The sequence below is a fragment of the Phalangium opilio genome, unplaced genomic scaffold (genome assembly GCF_054372755.1).
Source record: "Phalangium opilio isolate 3A_F unplaced genomic scaffold, DU_Popi_V2 ptg000070l_1, whole genome shotgun sequence".
Taxonomy (NCBI): Eukaryota; Metazoa; Arthropoda; class Arachnida; order Opiliones; family Phalangiidae; genus Phalangium; species Phalangium opilio.
The window spans coordinates 8,811,582-8,826,145 of record NW_028324182.1 but is presented as its reverse complement, the minus strand read 5'-3'; the positions used below and the strand labels follow the sequence as shown (position 1 = coordinate 8,826,145).

The following is a 14,564-nucleotide window of genomic DNA, read 5'->3' as shown; positions in this document are numbered from 1 at the left end:
TCAACTAGTGTAATATTTGACAAGTTATAAACTTAATATCATTTCATAGGTATACTGTATATCATTCCTTAACATTAAACAAACAAACACGCGATACCGATTTTCCATATTATAATATTTAACCTATTTCAGCAATATTCTCTTTACGTGCTTTTGGAGTGTTAGCAAAATTCCTATCCATTAGTCCAGGGATATATCTATACCATATACTTTTTGCTATTCTATTATGTACCTTATAGTTCTCACGGGAACGTTGCAACCTTTTTTAAAAGGGTTCGTAGAAAATATGGAATACGCAATGTAATAAGAAAATTACTTTCCAGTACCTAGTGGTACAACAAAAAGTACTTATCGATAAATGTCTTCTTCGGTTCGATAATACGGAAGCGATAAAGGAAAAAAATGAAAGGTGCCAGGGTGGGACGATACGATGAAAGTAGTGGTAAAAATTTTAGAACCCAAGGAAAACAATAATTATATATTGGATACTAGAGGAGGAATAGAAAAATCGGGCAAAATAAAATAAAAAAATATCACATTTTCAAGAAGGTTACGTGTTAAAGATAAAATATTTATGGGAATGGGATCAAATAAAGAGAAGGTACTGAAACTTTACTAGCGTATCAAGGAAAGGTGGTCGATTTTGAATCATTTTTACATTTGTTCCGAGACCGCTCGCAGTTTTAACTTGAAAGAAAACAAGATGTCGAAGATCAAAATACGGTTTCACACGTTACTTATTTTGTATCCACTACCTACCTAATTTAAAATAATTTAATTTCAACCTCGCAAATAATAATAATGCAGGTCACTTGACGTTTACGTACTGGTTAGTGAAACGAACTGAAATTTAATCCTAATTAAACAAGGATTCGTAGACGCTTAGTGCGAATTTCATAAAGTACTTGAGTAATCTTGGGTATGGATCATTGGTATTTGAGTATTAAAAAGTACGCGTTTGATTTTTAATGTTCGTCCCAGAATGTCCTAAACCCGAATGAATTCTACAGCGACGTGTAGCGCAAAAATGGTAATTCTCTATCAGCATTTCCCTAAAATACTACCAGGAATTCAACCCAAAAACTGCCTCAATGGACTTTAACATATATTGGCCATTCTCTGGGTCGGTTGAGAGGAAAAAGATGAGAGAAATATTTGACGCTGCATATTTTATTGTACTATTCAACTTGTTAAGCGCTCGACTTATTCCTAGCTCGACACGTTCCTTTTACTTCCTTTTTTAGTTCTATTCCATCTTTCTCTCAAGCAACCCCAAAAGTCAAACTAAATTACACGGTCGCCGATAACAAAAGGAAAGGGCTAACAGAGAAAGAGTCGAGTTACGCGTTTTTCGGCGGCCATAACGATTCTATATATTTGACGAAGCGGAAACTAAAATGAAGATGGGGCGTCAAAATCGATTCAAATTTCTTTTTTTCTCTCTCTCTCTTTGGAAGCGAGTGATCGTATGGGATGGAATGAAGTCGAACGAGGTTAAAAAGTTGCCATCATTTCTTTTTTCTTTTCGCGTTTTGCATGTTCGTCTGTTGTATTCTATGGCTACCAAAAGTTAAAGTATCCTCCCATTTCTTAAATTTGGTAACATCAAAAGAGGAGAAAGATTTAAAAGATGTATCCATCCTCGAGAAAGTAGGTTCTCTATAAAATGTTATAACAAGATTGGCAAAGGAACTTAAAGTCTTGGAATGAATTTCAAAATGTATCGGAGTTGCGCGAGTTTAAGATATAGTTTAAAGAGAATATGACCTTAATTAGTTTTAAATGGCACCATCAACAGAGTGAAAAGTTCGGTAACACACTCAAGACCTGTTTGAGGTGTCCAACATTTACTCGAAATCCTGTACATGCACTTCCCTGGACCATCGTTGCTGATTTCAATTCAATTAATGTTTAAATCACGATATTATTGTTTCTGTTTCATAAATGGTAAAGTTCCGTATCATTATCTGAATTTTCCCATACTTTCTTTCAAATGAACAAACCAAAAAGCCTCAAAATCTTGCGTGTAAAAACAGAGCAAGGTTACGAGTAAGATTTTCAGGAGGAAGTTAAGAAGTAGGAGAAGTTTAAGAATGATATAGTATAAAAAGGAGCTCGCGAAAAAGAGAAGCCATCATCGTTGGTTAAAACGTAGTCACAATCCCCTTCACCTCTTTTCGGTTCGACTTTCTATCGGAATTCGCGTTCGGAAAATAAAAATGTTGCTTCGGAACGTCTTTCCCTTTTCCCCATCGTCGTTTAAAGTCCCCGGGTCGAAGTTACAAATCACTTAAAACGTTTACTCCGATGGTCTTTCGTTCGTTGCTAGAAAAGACGAAATGGAAAATATCGATTTCGCGTTTCCCCTTTTACGATTTTACCAAGAAACCAAGGTGTTGGACACTTACAGAACCTCCCATTTTACTAAGAGCGAATTTCAAAAAAAATTGTTCACAATTATAGGGATGTAAATAGGCAAAATCAATTTGTTTTGATAAAATTAAAAACTTTAATTTTTTGTCAAATATCCGACCCTTAAAAAGAAGCCCTCCTTTAAACTTCACTCACCCTGAAAGGTTACGGTCTTTCAGAAAAGGGGTTCCCGGGGTTTTCGACAGTTTATCACGGTATGAACATACTAACCCCTTGCGATATTCAGGGTTCAATTTAAAAAAACAAACCAGGACTTACAGAAGGGGTCATCGCAAGTCGACTAAAATAATTTGGAATTTTTTTTTTCAAGTTATGGATGAAGGTACATCTCGAGACAGAGAGAAAATTGGAATTTTCCAGGGATAATTTGAATAAACACACACACATACACTGCAATCTTATTATTTCCTATGTTTACTTACTAATAAATTAATTCATTTCTCAAAATGATTTCCAAACCCCAAATATTAATTTTCAATTTCGAATGTTTTTGGTTTTTTCTTTCCAGACGAGACGGCCGAGCAAGTTAACTTGGAAAAGTAAGATTTAAAAAATGAAATGGTTTGGATCTCCCGAGGCTGGAAAATATTTATGGATAGAAATAATTTTCAAAGACACGATTTTTCAATCTCGGATTAGATTGAGTGATTGTGACATGATAAGATTGAAAAATATCGAGAGCGAAAATTTTTATTTAAATTTCAAGTAGTTTCTTTGATGTCATGCTTACGTGTATAATTCATTTAAAACTTGTGGTTTAAATTAATTCAAATTAGCTGAAGGCAACACTTTTCAAGTTAAATTAGTTGTCTTCGTAAACTCACTAGAAGCTATAATTTACTTATGTTTAAGCGTTAAGTGCTACCAAAATTCGCATTAATTAGTTTAATAGCTTGTCACATTCGCTCTAAACGTCTGAACATTGTCGTAAAGGCCTTTGAAAATTATTATTCATTTATAATTATTTGTCCCCGTTTTAATTGTCGAGCAGACAACAAGGTCCCTTAACGGTGGAGAAGGAAATGCGAATGGACGGGGCAGACGACAGATGTCCGGACATAATTCCTCCTAATAATTACATCACCGGTAAATAAGGCGTAACCTTCTTTCTTCTCCTTAAAAACGAATTACGAGTACCACCGGGGCGGAAAATATAATATGTAGACAGGGACTAAGCCTTGCAACTCAAGTTTCTTCATGTTTTTTTTTTCTTATCCAACACGTTCTTACACTATACTACTTGCATACTAGATACGGAAGTAAATTAACACGATGTTAGAGCTTAAGAAGTTAGGCTTAGAGTACTATGCCGTAAATTAACTAAAACATTTTGGTGAACTGCAATTTTAACATCAGTAATTTTGTACGGAGGTCATTTTTAATTTCGGTTTAATAAACTTCGGTTTGTAGTTGTTTATATATATATGGGATAAAACGCGTCTAGAGTGAAAAGCCACCCTCTAGGGTAATCTAAAAAGGAGAATAACGTCACGGATGATGGCCAGTCTCGTTATTACTCGCCACAATAACTTGGAACTCGGGCTTTTTACGATTGCCCACTAGATTATATTGCTTTTAGTATATTTTTGTACCCGAGGTAACATAACTGCTCAAGGTAAAAAATAAAAAAAATGTAAGAGTTTGGCTCTCATAACAAGCACGGATTTGACTAGGAAGTGATCATGTTCAATTAGAACAAAGTGACAGCACTTACATTTCTAGCAGAAATAATAAACAAGTTTCGTTCACTAACATCATCCTTATTTTGCATTTGCACTAACTCGCCTTTAGCAGTTCCGAGAAAGTGGGGCATAATCCTAGGCATATATCCTACTTTTTTTCTCGCTTATCCAAACATGCACTCGCGTAATTTGGGAATATTCTTTTATTCCATCCCTCCCTCGTCCCGTTACGTCTCGTTTCGTTCTTAAAGCCGTAGCTGACGGTCGAATCTACGAAAATTTACGCTCGGAAAAGGAACCAACGTACGAGAATATAATAAAGAGAGTTCACTTCAAGACAAAAGAGGTATGTTGCTTTCCCTTCTAATCCAATCCGTCTTTTCCTAAAACAGTTACCGTACACACACACGAGGTGCCCCACTTTTCCCGCCTTTTTTTTCAAACCCATCTTTTCCAAGTACAGTCCAAATACAATCAGAAGTAGTTTAAACTCTATATTATCAAATGAAGTTGTTCGGATATCCAAGTTTAATTCGAATTAAGAACTTTTATGGTGGGACATTTTACACAAACGACCAAATAAACCGAATTTAGATGTATGTTTTCGTATTTAAGCATAGCCATTACTTTAGAGTCTCTTGAGAAAACCAACTTACGAAGCAAATGGTAACCTCGCGGGTTAATACATTTCTTTTACAGCTATATCAAGAAAGTAGCTAGGGCAGTTTTAATCTTCTTGGGTATAAGGAAGGCTTTAAGATGTTAGGAGGCGAGGGTTTTTCTGGGGCAAAAGAAGGCCTTCCCCCCACGCTTTTAATTCAATTTCGGGCCTTGCAGCAGTAAATTGAAAGTGGCGCGAGCTCGACCATGCAGCTAACTTTCTCAGATATACGCTTTTTCGAAATTAGACCAAGTAGGTACACCTATAGCTCGAAGCTTTCCTTCTTTGCCTTTAATGAAGTTCTGTTTTATCTAACAGAGAAAGACTTTGAGAATTTTTTTTTTTACCTTTTCTGTCCAAAAAAGGCATTCATTCGGTAATTGGGCATATTACGTCTTCAGAACACATCCCGTCACTTAAATAAAAAAGGAAAATTATAGGAATATGTTTTCATAAAGAATAGAGTTGTAACAATTAAACTGGATTAGGTTTAGGGTTCAATAATAAATAAGAAATTCATTGTTATAAAGTTATACCACCGTAAAATATGTTTCTATAGAATGTATAATTTATGGAATGTAATAGTATTATCTCCATTAATTACTTGTAATCTGTGTAGCGTGAAACTGTTAAGAGAAGTCTATCTTAATATAATGAATTTTTAATTTAATTTCCAAACTTTACAAGGTAGGTCTTATTAATAAGCTCTTTGATAAGCTCGCGCGGGGAGGAAAGGGGGGGGGTTACGATATAGTGATTTACATACTGAATCCCATTATCTTTGATGAAGTAAATACTTTTCACACCCTGTACAGATTAAAATCTCCCAGCTCGAATCAGCCCTGGGGGCAATCTGGTATAGCTAATGTGTTTATAACATGGCCTATTCATTCCCATTATCTTGAAAACGACTCCCAACACGCCATCAAGGTCTTAGGCTTCACTCCTTTCCCTTTGATCTTTTACCCTTAATTCGTTTAAAAGAAGGGCCGGGGATTTCGAAATGATGCCAATTTCACCAGCATAAGACAGACCAACCAAAGAGAAAAGGATCTTTTTTTTTATTTCAGCACGCAAAGGCGTGAATGTAGAAGAGGGTGAAAAATTAGATACGATTATAGCATAAGGATTTCTTCACCTTTATTCTAGGAATAGAATGCGGGAGATAAGGAATTGTTTCCTCCCCATCCTCTTCTTTCTTTGGGTGCGAATCTTACGGGAGCGATTATACCTATTTTCTTATCAGTTTGGGATGGGGGAGATATTCTACCCTTTACTCTTAATAGGGAAAGAGAGTCGAGGGTGAAGCAAGACAAAGAGAAGCTAATTACCATCACCAGCCTGAAGAAAAACCAATTAAGGAAATGTAGAAGTGAAATTAATGACCAACTTGGATAATTAATTGTTTGTCCTTGCCTCAGATAGGGGGATTTCTCCATTACACGCCAAAATTATCCGATTTCGCCTGGCAAAAAACGTTGCGGAATAGTAAGAAAATTTGTAATGACTATAGTACTTTACCTATGAAGACGTCAACATTTAGGTCTTTTCCGCTAGCGTTTTTAGCCGAAAGAAAATAGTCCCCTCGGCACTATTACTAAAAAAAAGTCACTAGTCCTAGCTATCCTCATCTCTGTAAGAGATTAAATTGTACGACAGAGGTATAAGGAAAATTCCCCGAGTACCGTCCTATCGTGGTTATAAATAACAAATAATGACTTCTTTCGGTTTTTTGCTCCCCAACTATGCTGATATCGTTTGGTTGGAAACTGAGCGTAAAAAACACTCGAGTACTTGGAATTTAGTGGTAGAATAAAATATTGCTCTATTAAATCAGTGTGTTTCGGCTCTCGAAGTCAAAGAGTAATTTTGGCCAGCTTGGTTAAAATTTTCAGTACAAACTTTAATCCACGTCACTCGAATTCGTATTGGATTTACACTTTTTTATTAACAATACTGACCATGCATAAATTGGTTCTCTTGAAGGGTATAATTTTCGCTAGGGCCATCATTCTCAATTCGCGTTGAATAATAAATATCATATGCGTGAAGGCTTTTCACGTACCATTAGATACTGGTCAAGTCTATATAAATGTACCCATGAATATTGTAGGGCGTAACCGCAACTCCAATTGCGAACAGAAATGAAGTGAGGGATAAGTAAATAAATTCAGGCTAGACAAAGTATAGTAAAAAGATATCCTATCCTGGCCATAATAGTAATGTTAGAAGACACGTATTTTCTTGCCTAAGAGACTAGCTTGGGTCCCAGAGCCATAAACACTATAATTTCTGACACTCAAATAAAAGCGTTAGGCTCCAGACGAAACTAAAGCATTTACAATTTGCGGGGTCTATATTATATCCATTTCATTTTTACCACACTCGATTCCAAGCTATAACGTACATTTTTATAGGTTTATGTTCAATATTTCAATAGCCAAGGCTTAAGAAATTTACAACCCAACCATTATGACTTATTTGGCAATAACCGCAAAGTTAGGCCATTAACGTTCAAATCCACACGTTTCCAAGACTCTTACGGTCTCAGTGTTCGACTTTGGTATTTAGTTAAAATAATTTTAATTAACATTAATTTCAAATGATAATAAGTATACGAGATAAATACCTTCAGAGAGTATCTTAGTAAACACATTATTGGAATTCTTAATGAGCCTGAAGCTCAAAGTTAAATTCCACGAAATTAAAATGTAATATTCAAAACGCTTAGTAAAATTATACCAAATATGAGAATAATTTCAGAGAATATTATAGTGGTAGATTCAATATTTAATTATCAAGTACTATAGTAAAGGAATAGTAAGATGTCTCTTGAATTAAGTGATCGCACTGTTAATTTAGCTTTTAAAATTACATGAATCTTTTCGTTAAGCTCTTTCTTAAAGCGTATTTAACTTCTTAATTAGCCTTATTCCTGATCAGCGCCACTAGCGGATGGTCTGAAAACTACTCCCATAGAGTCTAGGTATATTTAAGCGGGTTTGCAGAATTTCCGTTAGATGGCGCGGCGTTCGAGCCACCTGGCTATGATTCTGCAAACCCTCTTAAATATACCTAGTCTCTATGGGAGTAGTTTTCAGACCATCCGCTAGTGGCGCTGATTAGACATATGGCCAATTACAAAAAAGAGAAAAAAAATCAAGATATAACCTAGGAATAACGTTTCAAATTGAGCAAGTGAAAACTCTGATTGAATCTTTAAATTCTTTAAAGAAATTGTCTTTGACTTTGATACCAAAGTAGAGTAGGTAGGCGATTATGTTATGATAGTCAAAAGAAATTTGGACTTGGGTATGGAGAAAGCGTAGTAGAAGTAGGCGTACTAAGACACTATCCTTGATCTTACAGTATGATGGTATTAGGAAATTGATACGGAGGGTGTCTGTTTTATTTCCAAGAGTGAAGGGGAGCTAACATACGCCGAGTTGATCCTACCGTCGAGTTGCGACCTACGGATGATCAGGCGTGATGAGCCTCCAACGGAGTACGCCGACATAAACTTCCAGTCCAACAGGGGTTTGCAGCACCCGTTGCAACAGCAACAGCAGCAGCATGTCGGGGCTTCCAACACGCTCCGTCGCAGCGAGGACCAAGATGCCAGGGATTCTTCCGTGACGTCACTCATGTGTAACAAATGCTATCCTCTTCCGCCACCCCCGCCTCCGCCTCTCGAGCTGGCAAGTCAAGCTTTATCCTATTTCCTATCCTCATACTTCGCGGAAAATACATACTTCAGGAATTAAAAGTTCCTCTGAGCAAAAAGATAGGCGGTTCCTCGAAAACTAGCGTGAAGAGGAGAGAACCGGAAGTGACATTTCTATATGTACACGATTTTTCATTTGCAATTTTCTAGGGTAAAGGACTACGCTTGGCTTCTGACACTCAAAGGTTGCGTTCTTCCTTAATTAAATAAGACATCCTTAGAAACTAACGAGTAACGAAGACTTAGCTAGAAAACGACGGACAAAAGAGATGGTACCGCGCAAAATCGGCCCACGCTGTCTTTCTAGAGGACTTATCCGAGTTTGCGAAATTTTAAAAGTTTAACCCTGTAACATTTCATTGATGGACAAAATTTTCTCTTATGAAAAGCCCCAATCGTTTCTGGTCATCGAAGAACTAATTGCTGTCATTTTTACTATATTCTATAGAGAGTTAAAAGCCCTCGTGAAAATCCCCAAACAAGGTGAAGATAAAGTATTTCCCCATACCATAAAAAAACTGGGTCTTAACCCTTGGCTCCCACTCCAACCTATAGGATTTTCTATACGTTCTCAACCTATGGTCACTGCTCAAAAGAGCATCGATGTGTCTGAACTAAACAGATAACGCTGTTAACGGGAGATATAGTCCCCATATAAAAATCCGCGTTATTATATCAGGATGAACAAGAACATTCGACGACGTAAAAAGGCGGACGAGGACATAGAAAGATGTATAGTACAGAGGATAGAGAGTAAGCCGCCGAAGAAAGAACGCTTGTGCGAAAGGGATTTTCAACTCTTCTTATAGAAGAGACGCAGCCCACTCATCTCGCGACGACCAGATAGTGGTAAAAGACGAGGGGTCAAATACTCCAACGATAAAAACGTTTTACACTCAGTTTCACTTTGGAGCATAGAGCAATTGGATTTTCTCTGGCAGTGATATTGGCAGTAACTTTTCGCGGTAGCTATCCCGGTTGGCATTCTGTTCGGAAACAGTGTCTGACCCCTCGGTAAGTCTCGAAACTAAAAGAAAAGAGTAGTGTAGGCGCTAAGTTTCGATAACCTCATCCGACCTTTGCTTTGGAAAAGTCCGAGGCCGGGCCATCCAACTGTCCGTCGTCGGCGGCTTAAAAGCAAAACTAAAGCTCGCGTTGCGCGATCTCTCGTAGCTCAAAATCGTCGAGCGCTTTCCACTCTCCATCCTCTCTCTAGATGAGATAAGAGTATACCTATATCCTCCTTTTCTCTCCATACCCTTTTTTCTTAAGGGTTCCTTCCGACTTTCCCGAAAAGATTGCCGGCTTTAAGCGCGCGCTGATCTAGAAATAGCCTTTTCAATACTCTGTCTCCCTGTAGCATTTTCCCCGTTAACCCCTTTTATGTCCGAGTCTTCCAGGAAAAGCGAAACGGATAATCTATTTCTCTTCCAATGATTTTAAGCTTACTTTTTTATATTTTTCCTCATCTCCAACGTATGTTTTCTGTATTATATATATAGAAGTTCAATATATTTCCAGAAAGATTGGGCGCCTCTATAATAAACCCATATAATTCAATAGAATTTGCTACGAAAGAACGAGAACTTATTAAGAAGTTCCGAGGAAATAAAAGATCAAGAAAAAAAGAACAAAATCGATAAGGGAAGATTAAACTTCGTTTGGGGACACTGGGATGTAGGAGTCGCGTGGGATGCGAGCAATGTGATCTATTTTGAGCAGAATTGATTATTATAATTCAAAGTCGAGGGATTTAGTTAAATATAAGCATCAGCCTTGATCAGATTAAGGAAATGACGTCACTGACTTCCTCTATTGGTTTCGTTCGGAGTAAACAACCATAAGTAAAATAATCTTAAAATAAGTAATATTCCCAACTTTTTTTGTATTAGTGTAATGAAAGGTAAAACACGACTTATATATCAATTCTAACATGGGAGCCTATTGACTTATACAAATATTTTACTTATGCTACGTCAACAATCAGTGTTCTTAATTCAAAAACTTTCTTTTCGAACTTTAAATTTTCAGGAAGGTTACGGGGAAGTGGAATTGAGATCTAGATCACCATCCATGTGAGGAAAGTCTAACGACGTCCGAATCAGCACCACCGACCAACTAACTCACCCGTTCTCTTCCTCCAAAAAGAGGAACCGCGGGATTTTACAAAGGCATAGTTCGAGAAAATTCGTCCGTTCCTGGAGTGTAAAATAAAAAAAAAAACTAACAAAAATATCGCGCGATGGGGACGGACGGACGGACCATCCAACCACACTCTCAATCTAGTAACTCCTGTGATATTAAAGTCTTCGTTCTCCTTGCCACCAAATCAGGAGAGGAAGTGAAAGTCATCTATTCTGATCGCGGTCTTCTTCGCGTATTTTTGGGAAAAACCAGAAGAATGCATATATGGATAGAAAAGGAGAGAAGAAATAAAAATTGCCACCAAAGCAAAATTCAAGCAAAACGTTTTTTTTCTCTCTCTCTCTCTCTAAACTCTGTCGTGCGCCCGCGCTCCAGATCTATTCGCGTGAAGGCCAAAGGATGAGGAAGCGCAAGATCAAAGGAAGATCGAGATGGAGTTGGAGAAGGAAGAGAAGAAGGAAAGAAAAAAAAACGACTACGAAATGAAAATCTTTCGAAAGAAAAGAAGTCTAAGAAGAATGAAGCGTGGGCAAGAAATGGAGTTATAGGCGGGATAGGTGAGAGTGTGCGCGAGCCACGAATCCATTCGACCTAAGAATATTCTATAAAAATATCTAGATGGAGATGAAAATACGAAAAAGAAAAGTTCACAAAAGAAAAATATTATTTTAAGTTAAATAATTCTCGTTTAAGTTTGTATATCCCTATGTCCTGCTTGTAGGTTTTGGTTCAATAACAGCTTGTTGTATTACGAGAACATATTGGAATTAATTTACCCAAATTTTATTTGATCCATCATTAATCATTTAAAAAAAATATCAGGAACCTTTTCTGATGAAATTGAAACCTACACGTAGAAAAGTAGTGAGAAAATTTCTTACAAACTTACATGAGAATTATTTTATATATGCCTTACGGATGGCTCATTTTCCTTCCTTTATTGAACTACCTAGAAAGAGTTTGGCCTTAGGCGTTTTGGTCGGGGTCGCTATGCAGGTTACGTATTTCTTTCCCAATATTTTACGGTCGGTCTGAAATCTATCTTTCACGCGCATTTTTAATTTAAGTATTCGGTCGCTAACTAAAGAGAAAACAATACGAGACTTGAAATAAACAAAACCAAAAAAAAAAATGTCTTTTTCCATCATCAAAACAGTGCCTTTTAAAAGACTAAAGAGAAAAATCGGAAGTTGGTTAAAATTCTTCTTCCGGTTTTCACTCGGAAGTAAAAATATAATAGAGGGAATATTTAGGTTAATTTTTAAAATATTAAAAGCAGCCGTTTTTTCTTTCCAAAAAAAAAACCTCAAAATAATCCCTCTCTGTAAATACATGAAAAATAATACGCGTTCGTATCTTAATGATGTATTGTTTCTTCTCAAACATACTTATTTTCTAAATTAATTAATACTACATAATTAAAACTCGGTGCGTTTAGAAAAAAATTTAAAATTACAAAAAAAGTATATATATTCTGATTTTCCCGTGAACTATAAAAACATTATATTAATTATAAGCTCATTAAGAAATCGGGCTTAAAATTTATCGACAAGGTCAGGTGTGTTTACAGACTATATCTGTTTCTCTACAGTAATTAAAAGTGAAAACAAACAAACAAACAAACAAAAAAATAAAAACACCAAACAAATATACCTTTATGAATCCTCTAATTTCTACCTGCTCAATTTCAACTCGAACAAGAAAAATATTAGTTGTCAATCACGTGTGAAGGACTACGCGTACGCGTTTATCTTCTAATATCAAACGCGAACGTGAACTTCAATATAAAACTTTGAATATTCACCGAAGTTGATCTTTGGAGATTAAAAAATAAACAAAAACAACTCGTGGTTGTCAACACAAAAAAGTCTAAATGTGCCGTGGAACGTTTTTTCGTTAATTTACATTAATTTTTAGCTAATCCGGTGAAAAAAATAAAATAATTAAAAAAAAAAAGATCTGTCGTCAATGAATATATAAATAAATATATATAGAAAGAGGGGGGGAAGAATAAAAAGGCATAAATTCATAGAAATTAATGGAACAATTTCAAGATAATAATTAAACAAATTGAGAGAGAAGAGTGTCAGGAATTTTATATTTTTGTTTAAATAATCTGAAAGTTTAAAAAAATAAAAGGATTTTGTACCAGTGGATAAAAGAAATAAATAATTATGCCTTTTGTTTTCAGACTTTTAAAAAATTATACCCTAAAACCCTAAACGATAAATTCTGTTAATATCTTGGGGGAAATTAATCGAATTCACGATTTTAAGCCAGACTGGAACGAACCCATCAAATATTGAATTTAAACAAATTTTCGTTTTCATTTAAAAGAAAACGTTATTTGTTTTTCCAGAGAAAGGGGTAAAGATAGATTTAAATAAAGTATACCGATCATATATTGATTTTCTTTAGGGGGTTCTGAAAACCCCTTCCCCTCTTAACAGCCGATAATAAAGCTCATACTTTCAATAAAAAAATGACCCCATTTTTCTTTTGGAAAAAGGTTTATGGGATTCTTCGATTGTCTCTAATCCGTTCCAACAATTTCTTCCATCCTCCCATTTCCTTTTTCTTTCTCCTTTCCTTTTGATTTCAAAAGAAAATAACGCCGAAAAACCTTAATCGGCCTTAAGGAAAAAGAACCAAAATAAAAAAAACTCTCTGGGAAAACAAGGCAAGACAATATATGTAAGAAGTTGAAAAGTGATTCAACCTGATCAGGAAAAGAGAGTTAATGGTTGAAAATATACTAAACCCTATCTTCAGCTATGATTCCATCCCCGTTTGGCTTTATTAAATATATCATCTTGAACGGAGAGAATGGCAAAGTGAAACATAATATTATAGATAGGGAAAGATTCAACTAAAGGTCCGTTCCCTGCACCAACCAATTCCGTTGCTTCTTGTTAGCTTACTTTTAGTTGACAAACAGGAGAGAGAGAAACAAGGGAGCTCACTCTATTGATTCGGTGGGTCCCTAACTCGTCGTTGATGCTTGGCACCATCTGTCACAGTCTCTACTCCAGAGCCTCTTTCATCCCTAGCTCCATCCTCATCCTCTCACGAAACAAACCAGGAATAAAGATAAAACGGGGGAAAGGTAATATTGTCTTTAAGAAATAGACATTATCCCGCCTTCCCTTTCATTAAACATTGAATCCTTGAACGGAATCGTTCGCAACATCCCTCGTTGTCCTGGAGATGCTCGTCTCTCTCTTTCAAGACTAACTTTCACCCATCGCACGCGCTCCTTCTCTCGCGATTCTCCGAATCCTTTCGAAAAGGCGCTGGTGTGACGTATTAAATTGCGAGCAGGGACGGAGGTGGTAGGGATGTGGATGAACCAGCGACAGCCGATGTTCAAGAACATAGAAGAAATTTGGTGAGAGAATCTTGACTATGATATAACGGTATTTCTTATGGACGTATACACCGCACCAACTCGCTATCCCCCGTTCTAAAAACTATGTCTAGCTCGATTTCTATGTACAAATACCATAAGGAAAGGGAGAGTTATTATATAGCTTAAAGCAGCGCAATGCGTGGTGGGTAACGCGCGGTAGTAAAAAATAATATAAAAAACCGAAGGAAACATTTTCCAACTTCTGTTCCTACATCCGCCTCTCTGTCTCTCTCTTTTCGTTCATTTAAATTGAAGTAACGCTTACGTAACTTTGAAACGATATTTTCTGCGTGGTTCTATTCAACCTTCTCGTTATTGTTTAAAATAAGTTGAACGAACTAAAGTTCAACTATACTTCATTCTGCGAGGAATTAATTATGGAGGTTTCATTGCAAAAATACTCGTTTCTATAAACAGAAACGAACTGCACAAGGAGTTAGCTATAATTTAAAATACTCCGAGAGTTATTTACGCCAAGATTTACCCTCGCTTCTCCTTCTTACATTTTAC

At 36.3% G+C, this 14,564-nt stretch overlaps 2 protein-coding genes across 5 annotated transcripts in view; one reads left to right on the top strand and one right to left on the bottom strand.

Annotated features, from left to right (window-relative positions):
• Positions 1-13,142, top strand: part of LOC149661415 (neural cell adhesion molecule 2-like) — a 78,383-nt gene extending 65,241 nt beyond the window's left edge. For 2 of the 3 annotated variants that reach the window (XM_089842926.1, XM_089842925.1), the window contains exons 11-15: positions 2,942-2,972; positions 3,425-3,519; positions 4,367-4,461; positions 8,196-8,474; positions 10,532-13,141. In XM_089842926.1, coding sequence (XP_089699052.1) covers positions 2,942-2,972; positions 3,425-3,519; positions 4,367-4,461; positions 8,196-8,474; positions 10,532-10,579 — 548 coding nt within the window. In that variant the 3' untranslated portion in view covers positions 10,580-13,141. Of the gene's footprint in view, positions 1-2,941; positions 2,973-3,424; positions 3,520-4,366; positions 4,462-8,195; positions 8,475-10,531 lie in introns of all 3 variants that reach the window. The other variant, XM_089842924.1, reaches the window with a different exon arrangement.
• The window catches only part of LOC149661414 (uncharacterized), a 318,208-nt gene that overhangs the window by 175,701 nt on the left and 127,943 nt on the right, over positions 1-14,564 (bottom strand). The window lies entirely within an intron of this gene.